This window comes from Bison bison, unplaced genomic scaffold (assembly GCF_000754665.1).
Source record: "Bison bison bison isolate TAMUID 2011002044 unplaced genomic scaffold, Bison_UMD1.0 scf7180017864469, whole genome shotgun sequence".
Classification (NCBI taxonomy): domain Eukaryota; kingdom Metazoa; phylum Chordata; class Mammalia; order Artiodactyla; family Bovidae; genus Bison; species Bison bison.
Window position 1 is genome coordinate 6,195,098 of NW_011495030.1, and position 18,101 is coordinate 6,213,198.

The 18,101-nt window shown below is 42.5% G+C and overlaps 1 protein-coding gene across 1 annotated transcript in view; it reads left to right on the forward strand.

Moving 5' to 3' along the window:
• VLDLR (very low density lipoprotein receptor) overlaps positions 1-18,095 on the forward strand; it is a 36,107-nt gene extending 18,012 nt beyond the window's left edge. Inside the window, exons 6-21 of the mRNA XM_010860735.1 lie at positions 344-466; positions 1,862-1,984; positions 3,641-4,012; positions 4,115-4,237; positions 4,328-4,450; positions 4,893-5,012; positions 5,117-5,242; positions 5,731-5,902; positions 6,749-6,967; positions 8,407-8,525; positions 9,094-9,233; positions 9,568-9,709; positions 10,544-10,690; positions 12,043-12,123; positions 12,974-13,143; positions 14,039-18,095. Of these exons, the coding sequence (XP_010859037.1) occupies positions 344-466; positions 1,862-1,984; positions 3,641-4,012; positions 4,115-4,237; positions 4,328-4,450; positions 4,893-5,012; positions 5,117-5,242; positions 5,731-5,902; positions 6,749-6,967; positions 8,407-8,525; positions 9,094-9,233; positions 9,568-9,709; positions 10,544-10,690; positions 12,043-12,123; positions 12,974-13,143; positions 14,039-14,074 (2,336 nt within the window). The 3' untranslated portion in view covers positions 14,075-18,095. The remainder of the gene's footprint in view (positions 1-343; positions 467-1,861; positions 1,985-3,640; positions 4,013-4,114; positions 4,238-4,327; positions 4,451-4,892; positions 5,013-5,116; positions 5,243-5,730; positions 5,903-6,748; positions 6,968-8,406; positions 8,526-9,093; positions 9,234-9,567; positions 9,710-10,543; positions 10,691-12,042; positions 12,124-12,973; positions 13,144-14,038) is intronic.
• Positions 18,096-18,101: the final 6 nt, after the last annotated feature.

Sequence of the window (18,101 nt, forward strand, 5' to 3'; positions counted from 1 at the left end):
ACTGTTAAACTTATGAAGCACTTAAATGACTTGGAAGAAATGCATTAAAAGAATGAACTTATTACTCAATCTCAATGTTATAAAATGAGCAAGAAGTTCATTGGAAGGGATCCCTTGACCTCAGTGTCCTCCAAGTCTCTCAAATGATCACCTTCCTCCTCTAGGGGAAAGGGAAGGTAAAAAAGATTTTTCTAAGGTCCTGCTGGATATTGGCAGTTAACTGCTAATTGACTTAGCTTTATTTTTAGAGTAAAGCATTTCAAATGCAGTTGTACCCCTAATGGGAATGTAGGGCTCTTGGGTGAGTGACTTCAACTTTAACCCTGCAAATCCACTTCTATAGTGAAGAAGACATGCGCCGAGTCTGACTTTGTATGCAACAATGGCCAGTGTGTTCCTAATCGATGGCAGTGTGACGGGGATCCTGACTGTGAAGATGGTTCTGATGAAAGCCCAGAACAGTGCCGTGAGTGTGACTCGCTTTGGACTTGAACTTTCCCAAGCTGTTCCATGTCTCATAGCTCTAAGTATTGTATACTCTAAAACTTGCTTAGTTTTCCTTGCCCTTCTTTAAAGTTAGGCCAGTTGACTCCAAGGTCAGTCAGATCATTATCAGTCAATCTTGAATAATATTAAAGAATGTTCTCCCTAATCTTAACAAGACTGACATTCTCTTGGGTAGCTTCACTATTGAACATTTAAGACTGAAGCCAGAAGATTTAAGAACTCCTTGACTAGGTGCATAGATTTCAAATGTTTGATGATAATGACGCTGAGCAGATGGTACTCTGGTCCTGGAAGCTAAGTCAAGATGTGAGGGTCCCCTGTCCGCCAAGTATAAGCTTTTAGATGCAGAGTTTCTCATGTTATGAGAAAAAAATCTACTGCTGAAGGGGTAAGGTGACTAGAAACAGGATGATATTAGTGACTTTAAGAAACATGTAACCTAAAGGTGTTTAAGTGGGGAGCTTACAGCTTGTTCTTATATAATAGAAACTTCATAGGTATGCAAATACACATGTGTCTTTAGGCTTGACATTCAGGAGAAAGTCTATGACATCATAGAGGAAGATGATGTGGGATAGATAAATTAGAATCATTTGCATATCCTGGTGAAGACAGTTTTCATGTTCCTTCTAAGGCAGTAGAGGCCTGCTAAAGCACTAAAAGTGGAAGTCTAATATGAACAAAGTTTAGGTCTGGAATATAAGATTACAAAGGAAAATTAAGCAAAAAGGAAGAGACGTGTGTTAATTGCAGTTCTCCAGGCAAGAAGTAAGGTGAATAAGAGCACTGGCCAAAGGAGGTGAGTTAGCATAGGTGAAGATGGGTTCCACAAAGATCCAGCTCCAAGTTTTAGTGGGGGACAACCCTGTAAAGTCAAGAATTAGAGGTTGCCCCTACTTCACAAGATATCAATCTGAAGGAGGCCTGTGAAGAAATTCAGGCAAAAGAAGACTTCATAGGTATTAGACCATCTGGCTTTTAATGAAGTTGGCATTCATTGCCAATATCTGGGTGTGTCACTTGGTACCCAGCAAATACATAATGGTCAAGGAGCAGGCCAGCCAAGGAACCCAACCATGCCAAACAAAACAAAAGCCAGGAGTGCACACGCCACAGAACCTTGACAGAGTAGCACGGTCAAGGCTCTCGGGTGGACTGCCAGGTAGTCTAGGCTGGCCTGGCTCCCCAGCCATGGAGCCGACGGAAGATCTGCCCAGGCTCCAGCCAGTCAGTCGAATTTCAGCTGTGTGCCCGGCCACTGAGTTACAGATGTCACCACTTCCAGGCAGCACAGGAGCAGCAGCTTTGTGCTGATGAGTTCCGAGGCTCTTTTGAGACTGTATGTCATCAACAGATATGAGAACATGCCGCATAAATGAAATCAGCTGTGGTGCCCGCTCCACTCAGTGTATCCCAGTGTCCTGGCGGTGTGATGGTGAAAATGATTGTGACAGTGGAGAAGATGAAGAAAACTGTGGTAAGAAGATCAGTGTTGAGTGGCTTAACCCAGAGACCCTCTTGCTCCAAGAAGGGTGGGCGTGAAGGTGCAGTTGACTTGACTTGCTTTCTAGTGACTTCACTACCTGCTCGACTCCTTGTCTTTCCTAACTGCCCTCAAACTCAGAGAAGTGTGCATGGTAACTGACCATTGCTTGCTTGGCTGGTTCTTCTAGGCAAATAGAAATAAGAAGGTAAGTCCTCCAAGGCACTTCCATGTAGAGATGGCTCAGTGAAGCAGCAATTGTGTGAAGTCTTGTCTTGGTTAGGACAGCAGCTCGTGGGCCTTCCTCACTTGGGCTCCATCAAACGAGGAGACTAAAGCCAGCAAACCCATCCCCAGGTTGAAACTGGATCTGCCTAGTGTCATAAATTACTTGAGTCTCACACAAGCATTCCTCAGCCCCCGAACTAGATTCTCTTTTAACCTTTCCAAAAGCTAAACTGGAACAGAAGGACAAATTAACGTCTTGCTGATGATACCCAAAGAAAACTCTAGCCAACCGATGGTACCTTTGTCTCCTATCACAGTTCCTACCTGTAAAAACTAACTCTGTTTCCTAGCCTTTCATGTTTCTGCTCTTGGAAAACGTGTAATAAAATGCTCCATGTTAAAGGTGAGGCCCTGGGAAAGTCTTTAGGTTGAACAGACATTGTGTTGAATGTTCTTTCAAGCGTCCACCTTTTTATAGGGCCTTTAAAACCATAGCTGCCGAGCCTGACAGGTATAGGCCTCCTGATGCAGTAAGTGTACAATGAGTTGAGGGCACTTGTGGTCGAAACACCAGTCTTGCGTGTAGACGTCACATGCCAAGGTCATTACCATTGCACCTAGTCCAATGAGTTTTGGCACTGAATCCTAGAACTGAGCTTTATGTTCTGGTAAGCCATGGAGCTGCCAGTGTTTCCCTTTTTGATCTAGACTTTGCTTCCCAAGAGAGTCGTGGTCTCCACCCCAATTACCACCAAATTTTGACCTTTGTTAATTTGGCAGGAATCTGAGTCAAAGTATGAACTGACTAGCTTATCATTATCTAGCACACCTGGCTGCTAGATTGCAGTTCTAGCCCCAAAAGTGACTTTCTAAAACTTGAAAATATTTATGACCTGTTATTCCTGATCCTGATTGGAAGGACCAAAAGAGAAGGGACCGTGTATGGTGGTATAATACATGGAGGCTTCTTTTTGGTGATGGTGTCACAATGCTTATTAGGAGTGAATGTTTGCTCATGTACCTGATGCCTGATCATCTCAGCTCAGGATGTGGCCTGGCCTGATGAGCAGTGTACCATTTAAAGAGAACTCATGTCCACCTTTCCCAATGAGGTATCTTGTGACAGTTTAAGTTATTAATTGCTGTCCCTTTAAGATGCTTCTCATCTCAAATGAAGTTCTAGTCTTCATCTATTTTCTCATTCCTTCATTTCTGTTCCTCTTCAAATGTCCTTGCCTATTTTACATGTTAAGGCTGTTTCCCGGTGTTCTGGGAAATATTGATATAATCCAACTTTCGCTTTTAAGTTAGGTGAAAAAGCTGGGGTTCATGATCCATGACCTGCATGTTAGATTTGGGGACAAGAGGCTTGAAAGGACAAGTCCTGATGAGTTTTCAATGGGACATCTTGTCTCTCAATAGGCAACGTAACGTGTAGCTCTGATGAGTTCACCTGCTCCAGTGGCCGCTGCATCTCCAGGAACTTCATGTGCAATGGCCAGGATGACTGCAGCGATGGCAGCGACGAGCTGGACTGCGCCCCACCAACCTGTGGGCCCCACGAGTTCCAGTGCAGCACCTCCTCCTGCATCCCCATCAGCTGGGTGTGCGACGATGACGCAGACTGCTCGGACCAGTCGGATGAGTCCCTGGAGCAGTGTGGCCGCCAGCCAGTGATCCACACCAGGTGCCCGGCCAGCGAGATCCAGTGTGGCTCTGGCGAGTGCATCCACAAGAAATGGCGATGCGATGGGGATCCCGACTGCAAGGACGGCAGCGATGAGGTCAACTGTCGTAAGTCACTTTCCTGTCAGTGTGGCATGCGCAGCTCTCACCCAGATATCCACCAGGGACACTTCGGCTGACTTCACCCCATGCCATTCTCTCCCCCTGTAGCTTCCCGAACCTGCCGACCCGACCAGTTTGAGTGTGAGGACGGCAGCTGTATCCACGGCAGCAGGCAATGTAATGGCATCCGAGACTGCGTGGACGGTTCTGATGAAGTCAACTGCAAGAATGGTGGGTGTCCCCTGGTTGTGGGTTGTTAGTCCAATGGTTGCTCTGATCAGACCCACTGATGGAATCTCTCTTCCGTGTCTCGGTTTGTAGTCAATCAGTGCTTGGGTCCCGGGAAGTTCAAGTGCAGAAGTGGGGAATGCATTGATATCAGTAAAGTGTGCAACCAGAAGCAGGACTGCAGGGACTGGAGTGACGAGCCCCTGAAAGAATGCCGTAAGTAAAGGGGTTGCGTGAGGACAGAGTGGGACGGGTTAAGCAGACCCAGCAGAGCTAATGCGGTTTGGAGCCTGCCTAATGCCTGGGTAAACTACTTTAATGAATTAGGTTCAGTTGCTGGGCTTAAAAGTGAAATGTTATGACTTAAAAGTGCTGACAAAGTAGTTCATAGTTTCACCCCCTTAATGATAACCAATCAGCAATAGAGAACCTTGACTAAATACTGCTTAACCAACTGTTAACTTGCCAAGAGATTGGGTTTACTATTTCCCCAATACAGACTGAGATGTGTATCTGCAAGGCCCATTATTAGATCTTGAAAAATCATGGGTTTGACTAGACTATCTAGACAAGTTATCACGAATAGCCTGGATTTTAAATGTTAATAGATCAAATATCAATTTGAGTATTAAGTAACTCTACTATCTTTTTATTTCAGATGTAAATGAATGCTTGGTTAATAATGGTGGATGCTCCCATATCTGCAAAGACCTAGTTATAGGCTATGAATGTGACTGTGCAGCTGGGTTTGAACTCATAGATAGGAAAACCTGTGGAGGTGAGTTGAAGAACAGAGCCTGAGAACAGAGGGTGATGGGAAAGGTCAGAAGATCTCTGTAGATCATCTAGGAAAAGCAAGACTAATTCTAATTTCCCTCCTAGATATTGATGAATGCCAAAATCCGGGAATCTGCAGTCAAATTTGTATCAACCTAAAAGGCGGTTACAAGTGTGAATGTAGTCGTGGCTATCAAATGGATCTTGCCACGGGCGTGTGCAAGGCAGTAGGTAAATGGACTTGGACTAGTGTTGCTCTAGTACCTTTATGAGCAAGTGCTCATGAAAGGTACAGCCAGTGACTACAACAGTCAAATGAAATATGAAAATAAAACAGTACTTGAGAGCAATGCTAGTAAATTCACAGTGCAATTGCGGATGTTAGATAGCAAATCATTGCCCCAGATGCCTGCCTTGGTCAATTCCTTTTACATATGTATCATGAATACCTGCTTATTCTCTGCTTCCAAAACTTGAGTGCAATTCAAATAAGTAACATGCATCAGCTGCCCTATTCTGTTGAATGCTGTGACCCGAGGATGGCCTTCTTAAACAGTAGGAAGTGCTTGCAGGCCCGGGGCACGGACTTCGGCAACAGTACTCCTGGAGTGTTCAGCAGTGCCCTCACTTTTTAAGTGCTCCTTTATTGGGAGGAAGTAACTTGGAAGGACCTTGTCTTCTTTCAGCAAAGCTAAATTAACCTGACTCCTGTCTTGCAGGCAAAGAGCCAAGTTTGATCTTCACCAATAGACGAGACATCAGGAAGATTGGCTTGGAGAGGAAAGAATATATCCAACTAGTTGAACAGCTGAGAAACACTGTGGCTCTCGATGCTGACATCGCTGCTCAGAAACTGTTCTGGGCTGATCTAAGCCAAAAGGCCATCTTCAGGTAACTTACAGTTCCGTTCTTGGTGTCCTGGTCTAAGTCATTGCCACTGGCCTTTTGAAGGTTTGGAGGAATTTCCCTCATCTCTAGTTCCAGTCTAGCATTGAATGTCAGGAATGTTAAATTTAAGGGGCTTCCCAGGTGGCGCTAGTGGTAAAGAACCCACCTGCCAATGCAGGAGACTTGAGATGCGGGTTCAGTTCCTAAATAGGGAAGATCCCCTGGAGGAGGGCATGGCAACCCACTCCAGTATTCTTGCCTGGAGAATCCCATGGACAGAGGAACCTGGCAGGCTACAGTCCATAGGGTCACAAAGAGTCAGACACAACTGGAGCAACTTAGCATACATACACTTTAAATGTAAACACTGATTCTTTAATTATTAAATTACTATGAGTTCCTCATTTGAAACTAACAATCACCTGTAAAATAAAAGATGGCTACAATTATAAGATTATAACAGGTAACATCTTAATTTCTCTGATGTTCTCCCCCTTTTTTTTTTTTCCAGTTAGTTGAGTTAGTTCATAGTTGCTACAACTAGAATGGTAGTGGTAGCTTTTTCTTATTGGGAACTGTAGAGACTCAGATGATAGTTACTGAAGCAGATAGCTTCACTTAAGAGTATGGTGTTCTTGCAAGTAGAATGCAGACCAACAACAAGATCACTTACAGTGTTAGTAATTTGGAATCAGTAAGCAGCGTGGTTACATAATTTGAGTGTTGAACTATGGGGTTACTAGAGTTCATTCTGAACAAAGTAGCTGACCATTTTGTGATCAGAAAGTCCATTCTCCAGGCTCCGATGGTGTCATACTCTTAAATTTCTTGTGACCTATTCTGTTTCAGTGCCTCAATTGATGACAAAGTTGGTAGACATGTTAAAATGATCGACAATGTCTATAATCCTGCAGCCATTGCTGTTGATTGGGTGTACAAGACCATCTACTGGACTGACGCGGCTTCTAAGACTATTTCAGTAGCTACCCTAGACGGAACCAAGAGGAAGTTCCTGTTTAACTCTGACTTGCGAGAGCCTGCCTCCATAGCTGTGGACCCGTTGTCTGGGTTTGTATTCTGTGTTTTTCATCACATAGACTTTCAGATGCTATCTGTGTAGGTCAGGAGCTTCCCTTGTGCCTAAAATAGTACTGAAATCCCAAGATTTAACAGCTCTCTACAACAAAGAATGATCTAGTACAAGATGTCAGTGATGCCATAGTTGAGCAAGCCGGGAATGGACTCATCTATATGACAGGCCCTCCCTGAGCAGGTGACTGCTAGTTCACATGAATGAAACAATTCTGATTTGAGATACATCGAAAGCTGTATCTAAACTCTTATGCCCACCCAGCTTCTGTGCAAGTGATTTTTTACACTGAAGTATAGTTGATTTACAATGTGTTAATTTCTGCTTTTTAGCAAAGTGATTCAGCTATATGTATATGTGTGTGTGTGTGTATGTATATATATAGGGCTTCCCTCGTGGCTCAGACGGTAAAGAATCTGCCTGCAACATAGGAGACCTGGGTTCAATCCCTGCGTTGAGAAGATCTCCTAAAGAAAGTAATGGCAACCCACTCCAGTATTCTTGCCTGGAAATATATATATATATCTGGAGATACATAAATATACACACACACACACACATATATATATATACACATTCTTTTTCATATTCTTTTCCCTTATGGTTTATCACAAGATATTAAATATAGTTCCCTGTGCTGTACAGTGGGACCTTGTTGTTTATCCAGTCTATATATAATAGTTTGTATCTGCTAATCCCAAACTCCCAATCCACCCCTCCCTTCTCCCCCATGTCCCTCTTGGCAACCGTAAGTCTGTCTCCATGTCTGTGAGTCTGTTTCTGCTTCATAGATAGGCTCATTTCTAAATGCAAGTGATTTAATTTTTGTCTGAACACTTTTATCAGGTTAGCTCTGAATGATCCAACCTAAGTCACATGAGATGTGAGGATTTTGGTAACCACGTTATCTCTAGGCTTTCATCTAAGTGTGCAAGTTGTCTGAAATCCAATGAAGATAAATAAACCTCTCTAGAAACATTTCACTGAGGACTTCCTCCAAATTGCCCTTAAATAAAACAAGAAAGCAACTATTAGCAATTTGACCAAGGCTGTAGTAATCACAGTTGACTCCCATGAAGCCTCACTGTGTTCTCACAGCCCAGCCCTGGGTGTCTGTAAAACTTACCAGATACTCGTTTTTCACTCTCTTGAAAACATTGGCCTTTCATAAAGGAAATATATAACCTGTGACTTCGGGCTGAAGTTTAATATCAGGCTTATATAGTTTAATATAGTTAACAATGAGCTTGTCGATCCAGAGTGTTAACTTTTGTTTACCCAGAACATAACTTTGACCCTTAAGTGGTACAATTTATACTCTAGAGTTTCCCATTTACTCTTTGAACATGTATGTCTCAAGCTACAACTTTATTCCTTCTAAACCACTGAAGCTGATTTCTAATTTAATTCTTCCCAGCTTTGTTTACTGGTCAGACTGGGGTGAACCAGCTAAAATTGAAAAAGCAGGAATGAATGGGTTTGACAGACGGGCGCTGGTGACAGCAGACATCCAGTGGCCTAATGGAATTACACTTGGTATGTGCTTTCTTCCCTCCTCAACTACGGTTCAACTGTCTGCAGAGTTTTACTAATCTCTATAGTGAATGCTGGACTATAGCAGACAACTCTAAGATTCCTTCTTAAGCAAGGATTTGTGATGAGAAGAACCAAACAGTACAAGTGGAACGGTGGACTTAACAAATCACTTGCTCCATAATTACTAGCTTTTCTATCCATCCGGGGCTAATCTGTGACATGAATTAGGTGAACTCTCATCATAAACACTCCTGACCTAGGTGCCTTACATTGCCTGAATTTCAGGGCACTTCTGGCTCCTAAGGGGAGAACAACAAAATGCTGGCCTCTTTTAATACGTCTTTGATGTCACTAACACTTGAGTCAGTTACTTTGACAATCTCAGGTACCCCTTGAGTCCCCCCAGATGTATGTGGGTGCAGATTCTGCATGCTGCTGCACAAGATTTGGGGTACCCTGTTAAGAACCCCTGCTAGAGGAGGAACAGTGAAAGCAGAGTACTGAATTCCTTAGATATTTTAAATGGAAGCAGACCAGTTCTGACTTCTGACCATTCTTTTCCTACCAGACCTTATAAAGGGCCGCCTCTATTGGCTGGATTCCAAATTGCACATGTTATCCAGTGTGGACTTGAACGGCCAAGATCGCAGGATAGTCCTGAAGTCTCTGGAATTCCTAGCTCATCCCCTGGCACTCACAATATTTGAGGTAAGATGTGTGTCTCACATTTAAGCATATACCTCTGAGATACTGTAGCAGCTTGGAGAGAAAGAATAGGGGAAGGAGGGAAGGATGGAGGGGCATGACTTGAGAAACCTAAACCCAAACCTGGGCCATCACCTAAAACCTGGGCCAGTTGACATACTGATTCCTCATAGCATTTTAAGAGCCTGAACTTGCTTCTCTTAGAGTTTTACATCTGACATCCCAACCCAGCCTTAAATAAATTTGATCCATTAAATTGGCAGTAAATAATAATGACCTTAGAGACTGACTCATGTTGAACCTACATGTACATACTAATTTGGGGGTTCTGTTTTAGGATCGTGTCTACTGGATAGATGGGGAAAATGAAGCAGTCTATGGTGCCAATAAATTCACTGGCTCGGAGCTGGCCACTCTAGTTAACAACCTTAATGATGCCCAGGACATCATTGTCTATCACGAACTTGTACAACCATCAGGTATCGTGGGGAAGCAGAGCCCCTCCGGCTACTTTCAGGGCAGCAGCTTGACACAGTGCCCTCTGGGTATCAGCAGCTCCCTAGCAACTCAGCTTGCTCCACGATGGAAATTTCCCCCCACTGGACCCTCCCTCCAACCCTTCAGACCTGGTGCTCAGTATAGTCTGACTTACAGGTCAGAGAGCTTCAGAACTTCAGCTTTTAGCTTCCCTCCCAACTGTCAGCCTCCTGACTTTTATATCAATCCCTTCCATCCCCCTTGGCATTCATTCCTTCTTGCTACAACTGTTGCACTACGCCTCCAAAGTAGCTTTTATGCCATCACCTTTCCCTCTCTCTCCACCATGACACCTCTTGTATGGAACTATATAGGTGCTCAAACACATCTGGGCATGTGGTCCCCTGCTCAGAATACACGACTGGTTCTATCTAAATGAAACCTCTAAGCCTCCCTGTAGCTGGGTTCCTCCCATTCTGTGGGAGTGAGACAAAGCCAGAGAGCATGCTTCTCTCCTTCCTCTGAGCCTTGGCTGTAAGCTTTGGACCGATAGTGAAGCCTCTGCTCACTCACCTCCTTTGCCCACCTCCTCCCTCCATACATCTGTGTACAGCATAACTCTTTTCCTACTTCCAAGAAGTTGTCTGGCTCTGTGTGTCCTTAGAGCATGCTGCCTGTACTCCTACTATTTATCCTTCATGAGTATTGGCTTAACTTTAGGGGTTGACAGAGCAATCCTTAGAGACAAGGACTCATGTCTTCAGCATCTAGAACCAAGCTTTATGTATAGCAGGCACTGGAAGACCCATTTTGAAAAGACTTTTCTTTCTGAATAGGTAAAAACTGGTGTGAAGAAGATGTGGAGAATGGAGGATGTGAATACCTCTGCCTGCCAGCCCCACAGATTAATGACCACTCTCCAAAATACACCTGTTCCTGTCCCAATGGATACAATCTAGAGGACAATGGCCGAGAGTGTCACAGTAAGGCTTTTTTCCTTCTCAACCATAAGCAGGACCTACAACAGGCAATAGGATAAAACACTAGCTATAAAAATTAGCCTGGATTTTAAGAATTCTGTTTTAACTCACTCTTGGAATAAATTAGAGAACGTATCTGCTACCAACTCTACCAAGAGTTCGTGTCATTCCTTGAGGACTGACTTCTAACTCACATAAGATGAGTTTATAGGTGACTATACTGATTTGTACCAATTAGTCCCATAACAGCACTGACCCAGCCAACTTGCAGATTCTTAAAGTCTTAACATTGTCTTTCAAAGAAAGGGTCTGAAATGAGGCTTAAAGAATGCCAGGGTTCCAGGAAAACTTCTCGCCCCAGTGGGTGACATTATCTTAAACTCATACTTAAATGAAACTTGCATCTTGGTCTCCTGTTCTTAGCTTTTGACTAAGTGGCAAATTAAAACTTACATGTTGTGAATTAGGATCTCATAACGTGAGGTTTTTATTAGCATGATACTGAGTCCCTGCAGGGACAAGTTCGGTTTACTGAGAAAGCAATTACAAAACAATTTGACAGTGAGACTAGTATGCCTGGTAATATGGTTTTGAGAGCATTTCTTGCAACTCCCAGGAGCCTGGGACTTTGCCTAGAGAGGTCATTAAGTGTGGCTGTGTATCTTTTTGAATTGTCAAATTCCCAGTGCTTACAGTTCTGCCCAAAGACTTGTGTATCTGGGTTTTTCTGAGGTTTCCCTTAGTTTTGACACATCCACCATGCAGCTGGGTTCAGCAGTGGTTTGTCAATTTCCCCGTGTTAAAATAACCCACCACATGGCTTGTCTGGACTAAAGAGCTAGCCACTCTGGAACCTTGGCATTAACCAGGTTCTTGGTTTTATAATTTAGGTACTGCAACTACTGTGAATTACAATGAGACAAAAGATACCAACACAGCAGAAATTTCTCCAACTAGTGGACTAGTTCCTGGAGGTACTGGGTTCAGTACTGCAAATGGTTAATCTCAACTAACAGCCACACTCTTTGTACCTGTCCCTTACATCATTAATGCAGCCTTTAACTCCTCGTTCTGCCCCTAATTGGTAACCTGTATTTAAATTCCAAAGACTTAGAACCTGCAGCTCTTAGCCTGACCTGACTTAGTAAGACATCTGTGAGAGAGCTGTTCATGAAATGGCTATTGTAACGTGAGACTCAGAAGTACTTCTAGATCATTTGTTCTTGGTAAACAGTTGGAGTAGAGACTGAGCAGCAGTGGTGGATGCAAGAGGGCGTGAGGCTCTCTACCAGGTGGGTGAATTTCTAAGTCTGAATTCAGATCCTTCTAAACTGATTCCCTTTATTCCCTTGTAGGGATTAATGTGACCACAGCAGTGTCGGAGGTCAGTGTTCCCCCTAAAGGGACTTCTGCTGCCTGGGCCATCCTTCCCCTCTGTAAGTACATTCCCCACACATCTGGATCCAAGGAACTTCATAGATACTGGATGGCTGTTTCTAGTTTGTCTAGAGATGCCCTTCCTGTAGCTCCTTGTACTGTCACAGCACTCCGGACACTGAATCACCCTTGGCCCCTCCCCAAGCTGGCATGCTCATTTAAGAGTCCATAACCTTCTCCACAGTGGTGTCCTTAGCATGGCAAATGGCAGGCACGAATGTTCAGTTGTTAAGTGCTCACTCCTTTCTACTTCAGAATTGTTTGTCTGGCTTTATCCCCTTTCATAATAAGTCCGTCCCAGTGAAGAGCACTTTTCTGTTCCCCTTCGAAATATGTATAATACTTCATACAGAGGAGATACATGAGTTCTTAAATGATTTGAGGAGTTATAGAAGGTACATTAAAAATAGTGAAGCCTTTTCAAGCCCAGGAAGGGCTTGAATGCCCTAACGCTATTCTAGGGCATGTGAAGTGTGAGGCACTGTGCTACAGTGGTCTCTTTATCCTAAATTATGGGATTCCAAGCTTAGCTAACTCACCAGGAGGACCATCTGAAGAACTCTCCAGAAGCTTCTGAAATTTGAACTCGATCAGCCTGGGGAGGAGCCAAGGACTCCACAACTGCCCAGACGGAGGTGTCTAGCTATGCATCAGTGTCTATAAAACAACACAACCTCTGGTCTGAACTTGTTTTAAGCTCCTACCCCATTTATATTCTAATTTCTAGTCATCCCAGCTTCTTAAAACGTGAAGATTTTATTAGTTAACAATCATGGATTCTTGAGCATCCTCCTTTTTTGTATGTTTTGAGACTAGACCTTGATTAGTCACCTTCTAACTTTTTTTCAGTACTCTTAGCAATGGCAGCAGTAGGTGGCTACTTGATGTGGCGGAATTGGCAACATAAGAACATGAAAAGCATGAACTTTGACAATCCTGTGTACTTGAAGACCACTGAAGAGGACCTATCAATAGACATTGGTAGACACAGTGCTTCTGTTGGACACACGTACCCAGCAGTAAGTCAGCTCTGTGTCTTTATGTACATGACTTGCAGTGAGACCACGACACAAGCTATGATTGCCTGGGCTGGAAACAGCCATTAGAACCATGGAGTCACCAAATATTGGGTTGGTCAAAAAGTTTGTTTGGGTTTTTCATAAGCTATTATCAAAAAACTCAAACAAACTTTTTGGTCAAGCCGGTACTTCATCTACTCCCTGAAGATTAGACAGTCTAGCCTGTTAGAATTTAAGTCATTGACAACTGTCTGCCCTGAACAGAATGACAAGTCAACTTAAGGACATCATTGTACAATTTAAGATATTTTGGGTTATGGAAGCTACATGTAAATATTAACATGAACCAAAGATCTCCTTTTTGAACTTAAAGCAGGTGCCTATAGGGTGGGTGACTTAAAGTCAGTGTATTGAGCAAGGTTCATTTAGCCGAAACGACCAAATGCTTGAAAATCACCTATCCCACTTCACAGAGCTAGCCTTACTTTCAACACTGGAGTCAGTCACTTGATCTTCAGTTGAAACCAACATGGAGTGTTTAGCCTTCACTTTTGGAACAGTCTGAACAAAACAAGTGCAAAGCTCTGGTGAAGCAAGAGTGGTGGTCAGTTCATGGCACACGCGTGTCTTTTCACATTTTTATCCACAGTCTAAGATCATTCAGGAGAATAGGCAGAATCAGTCACACTATTTTCTCTCTCTACCCAGTAAATATAGTTGAATTCAAGTTAAAATGCATTAGCGATGCAACTCAGTACAGTTTGGGGTCTGGCTTCCCTTCTGGGCACCTTTGGTCTCTGAATGAACAACTCAAAAACAAGGTTTGCTTTAGAAAATGAAGTTGCTACCAACAAAGGAATCACCAAACTCACTCCATGCTTTTTCTGTTCCACAGATATCAGTTGTAAGCACAGACGATGATCTAGCCTGACTTCTGAGACAAGTCGCACCTTTGAGGTCTGAACCAGTGAAACCCCCACTTTGGAATGGTAACCAAGCCAGCAGCTGAAGCCTCTTTCTTCCTCCCATCTGGAAGAACATCAAGATATCTTTGCGTGGATCAAGCTTGTATACTTAATCATTTTTATATTACTTTTGTAAATATTCCCATCCACATTCTCCTTCAGTTTTGGATGTGGTTACCAAAAGTATCTGTAACCCTTGAATCTCTAAACAGTATTGCCACCTCTGGCCAAATATGCACTTTCCCTCGAAAGCCATATTCCAGCAACGAAACTTGTGCTATAGTGTATACCACATGTACATACATTGTATAGGCCATCTGTAAATATCCCAGAGAACAATCACTATTCTTAAGCACTTTGAAAATATTTCTATGTAAATTATTGTAAACTTTTTCAATGGTTGGGACAATGGCAATAGGATAAAACGGGTTACTAAGGTGAAATTGCCAAAAAAAAAAAAATTTGTAGACTAATTTTGTACGTATGAATGAAATCTTTGACCTCAATGGAGGTTTGCAAAGACTAAGTGTTCAAACTACTGTACATTTTTTTTCCAAGTGCTAAAAAAAAAAATTAAACCAAGCAGCTTAACCATGGTTTGTGCCTATTCCTCTAGGATGAATTTCTATAAACAGCCTGAGTAGTATCAGGTGTTCTAACTAAATATATGAGCTCTAGATCTTGATGTTGTATATTGAAGCCTATAATATGGCTTGTTTCTCTTACAACTAAGTACTAAAAGAATGAGGTACCCCTTAATACTTGCCTCCCCAAATACTTCTTGTTTGGTAAAAGAAGCTAGTTTAGCCGGTACCTAGAACCCTTTGAGGAAATTTCCTACTCCAATTAGTTTCCTGATCCAGTAACATATGGTAAAGATTTCTATCAATTTTTTCTGTACTTGTCTCAGATTTCCATGTCCTAAAATTATGTGTCATTCAAGGAAAAGTGCCTTCCAGTGCATGGGTAAGAACTTTCTTCTTTTACACATCTACACCATCGGCCCTGAAGAACAGCTAGGGAGGTAACAGGCAGTGCCATTCTTGAACAGTCTAAAGCAGTGGTTCTCAGTGGGGTTAAGGTCAGCGTCTGCATCATCTAGGAACTTGTTAAACACTCACATTCTTAGGCCCTACTCTGGACCTGCTCAATCAAAAGCTCTGAGAGCAAGGTCCTGGAATATGTGTTTTCAGAAGCCCTTCAGGTGATTCTGATGTAAACTAATATTTGAAAACCACTATTTTAAAGTGACTTCATGGAGAATCTATAAGGTAATCTTATCTGTCAGGCTTGCTGGCATAGAATGAATTCCTTCTATGGACGATTTTCAAAACGTTTAATATGAAGAGTATAAAAGGACACTGGGTAGAAGAAAAAGTAGCAGACAACTTGTGTAAGATTTGCATCAGATGGGCCATTGCTTTCTCTTAAACCTCAGGAAGCCAACAAGCAAGGGAAGAAACAAAGCTTTAACCCTGGGAAGATGCTCCAAGTCCAAAGCAAGGCGATGGTCCACTGCAGAAGGAGCTGCAATCTTTGCAGATTGATCAGTGCAGTAGCCAAAGGATGAAGAGAAGATATTTTTGAATAGCTAAATGGATCAGTGGATGAGGCAGAGTCCATTTGCATATGGAATGTAAATAAGACAGTTGTCCTTTGGCTTGTGGCTTAGGTGAAGAGATCAATAATTCTAGATGAGAAGGTGCGTCTGTCATCTTGTTTAATAGATGCCCTCTTGTGAGTCCAGTCAAATGGATGAGAGTGAATTCTGGTGTGGACCTTTTTTGTGGGGGTATGGAGGTCAAGCATACAGAGGATAAGGATGAAGTTGTAAAGGTAGGAGTCTCTGCCTGCCACCTGTTGCTTCATCTGCAAATAGTCATGACACTAAACAGCATGTGCCCTGCTCCTGTGGGGTGTCTGGAGCGTCTGTTCTATAAGTAGATGAGCATTCATCTATGTAAACTCTAAAGGCCACTTGGTTGACTGGGACTTTGACCTTGTTCTTGTATAAAACCCATTGATAGGTTTATTCATTTAGAGCAAAACAGAATTCCTTCCTTGGAAGCTTAAAGACACCAGTGTTTCCCCCCATTACAAGGATTATACAGTATTAGTCTACTAGAAAGCCCAAAGCCATAGATTTTAAGAATAAACCCAAGCAGATCCTCCATCATCACCTGGATTCCAGTCCCTGGTAGGACTTCCAGGTTTTAGGTCCCAATTTCCAACCTTCAAACAGTCTATAGCATCTCATTCTTTCACCTTGGTCTCTACAGAAGTAACCAAGGACAGAAACTCTACCTTAAGAGGTACAAACTCACTTGAAGAAATGTGGTAACTAGATATTTCTGTGGAAATTAGAACAGTTACATGGCTAATCAATTCAGCATGAAGTAATAGTTCATGGAAGACTAGAGCCTTGTGCATCGGGAGCCACACAAGAACTTTAAGACTCCAATGTAAAACCTATTGGCATGAGTTTGCTATGTCTCTAGAGTTTAATATGGGAAATGAGAATTAATTAAGAGGCAAAGTATGAAGCTTAGCAGACACTAAAGAAGGATGTTTGAAGTTAAATGAGCCTGTCATGCAAGTCACAGAAAGGAAACCCTCTAGAGACTTCACCTGCTACGAAGACCGATGATAAACAGATCTGTGGCCTCTGGTAAAGAAATTCAGTCAAGGTTTTGAGTCCAAATTTTTAAATGGCCTTTGCAAGCTATCTATTTGGTAAAAAATATTCCTAGTTGTTCAATCAGCTCTTAAAACATTCTTATAGCTATTTTAAAGCCTTGGTATCATTTCCAAGCCTCTGGTGTTCTATTCTTGATGAACACAAGGCAAAAACCTGGAGACTTCAACTTTGACACTTGCTTCTGTTTCTTATATCTTTGAAAATCTGATAACCCTCCTCAAAAAATGAGAAGACAGGCTTTAAATAGCAAAGATATAGGGCACTGAAAGAACTGACTCTTTAGTTAACACTTAGAAACAGAAGACCTCAATTGAAGACTACCTTTTAACTACCCTCAAGCCCAAGTAGAAGATTCTGAGGGGGGTATGCGCCTGTGTCATGCAGTCTAACTGGAGTAATTTCCTAGAATTCTTACCTTGGGAAGCAGTTTATTATTTTGAAACCCAATAGAAGTTGGAATTCTTGGTTTTAATGGTGGGGAAGCTCTTAAAACACATCTACACTTTTGCTGTAACAACTTACATCCAAGAATGAGGAATACAACCTGTTAGTCTTTACCACTCATTTGGGGCCCTCGGCTTCAATGGACCTAAATTGTGGAAGTTCTGGAAAACATAAAAATTGATCTTCACAACAACCTGAATAGGTAAGTATTATCTCCAATTTGTAGATACGAAAGCTGAGGCGGCTAATAACGGGTGATTCCAAACCCTGTGTGCTTACTGGCACTCCTCTCAGACAAAGAGGCAGTGCTGTGTGAAGGTTAAGTTGAATGTCACATTGTGTGTTTGCTGAGTTTCCTTTACTAATGACCTTGGATGCTTCCGCAGTTTCTCAGACACCCATAGTAACTGGCTTCCAATATGGCAGCACCAGGAGGGTATAACGATAGCACCTCCATGTCAGGTTGGCACAGGATAAATGTTTGTTCGGTGCCAGGCCTACAAGATGCTAAAAGTTCCAGAATTATTTTCCTTGCCCATGGGAAGTAGAGTATATCACTGGATTATAAGGTGAAAGATAAAGAGTCCCAAAGGAATATATAAACATGCAACATCATTCCTGTGTATGAAGACATTGGGGAAAACAAACTATAACACAACATATCTTAAATATTAAGGTTCTTATAAGGAGATACCTGCCCAAGAAGACAGAAAGAACTGTGACTTGAGTCTATGGATAGATGATGCAATACCTAACCCTGGGTCTCAGGTATTCTGGAATCTACCCATGAGACCTGGGCATTGCTCACATTTCACACAAGCACAGAGGGGAAAGAACTCTTCGAATGAAAT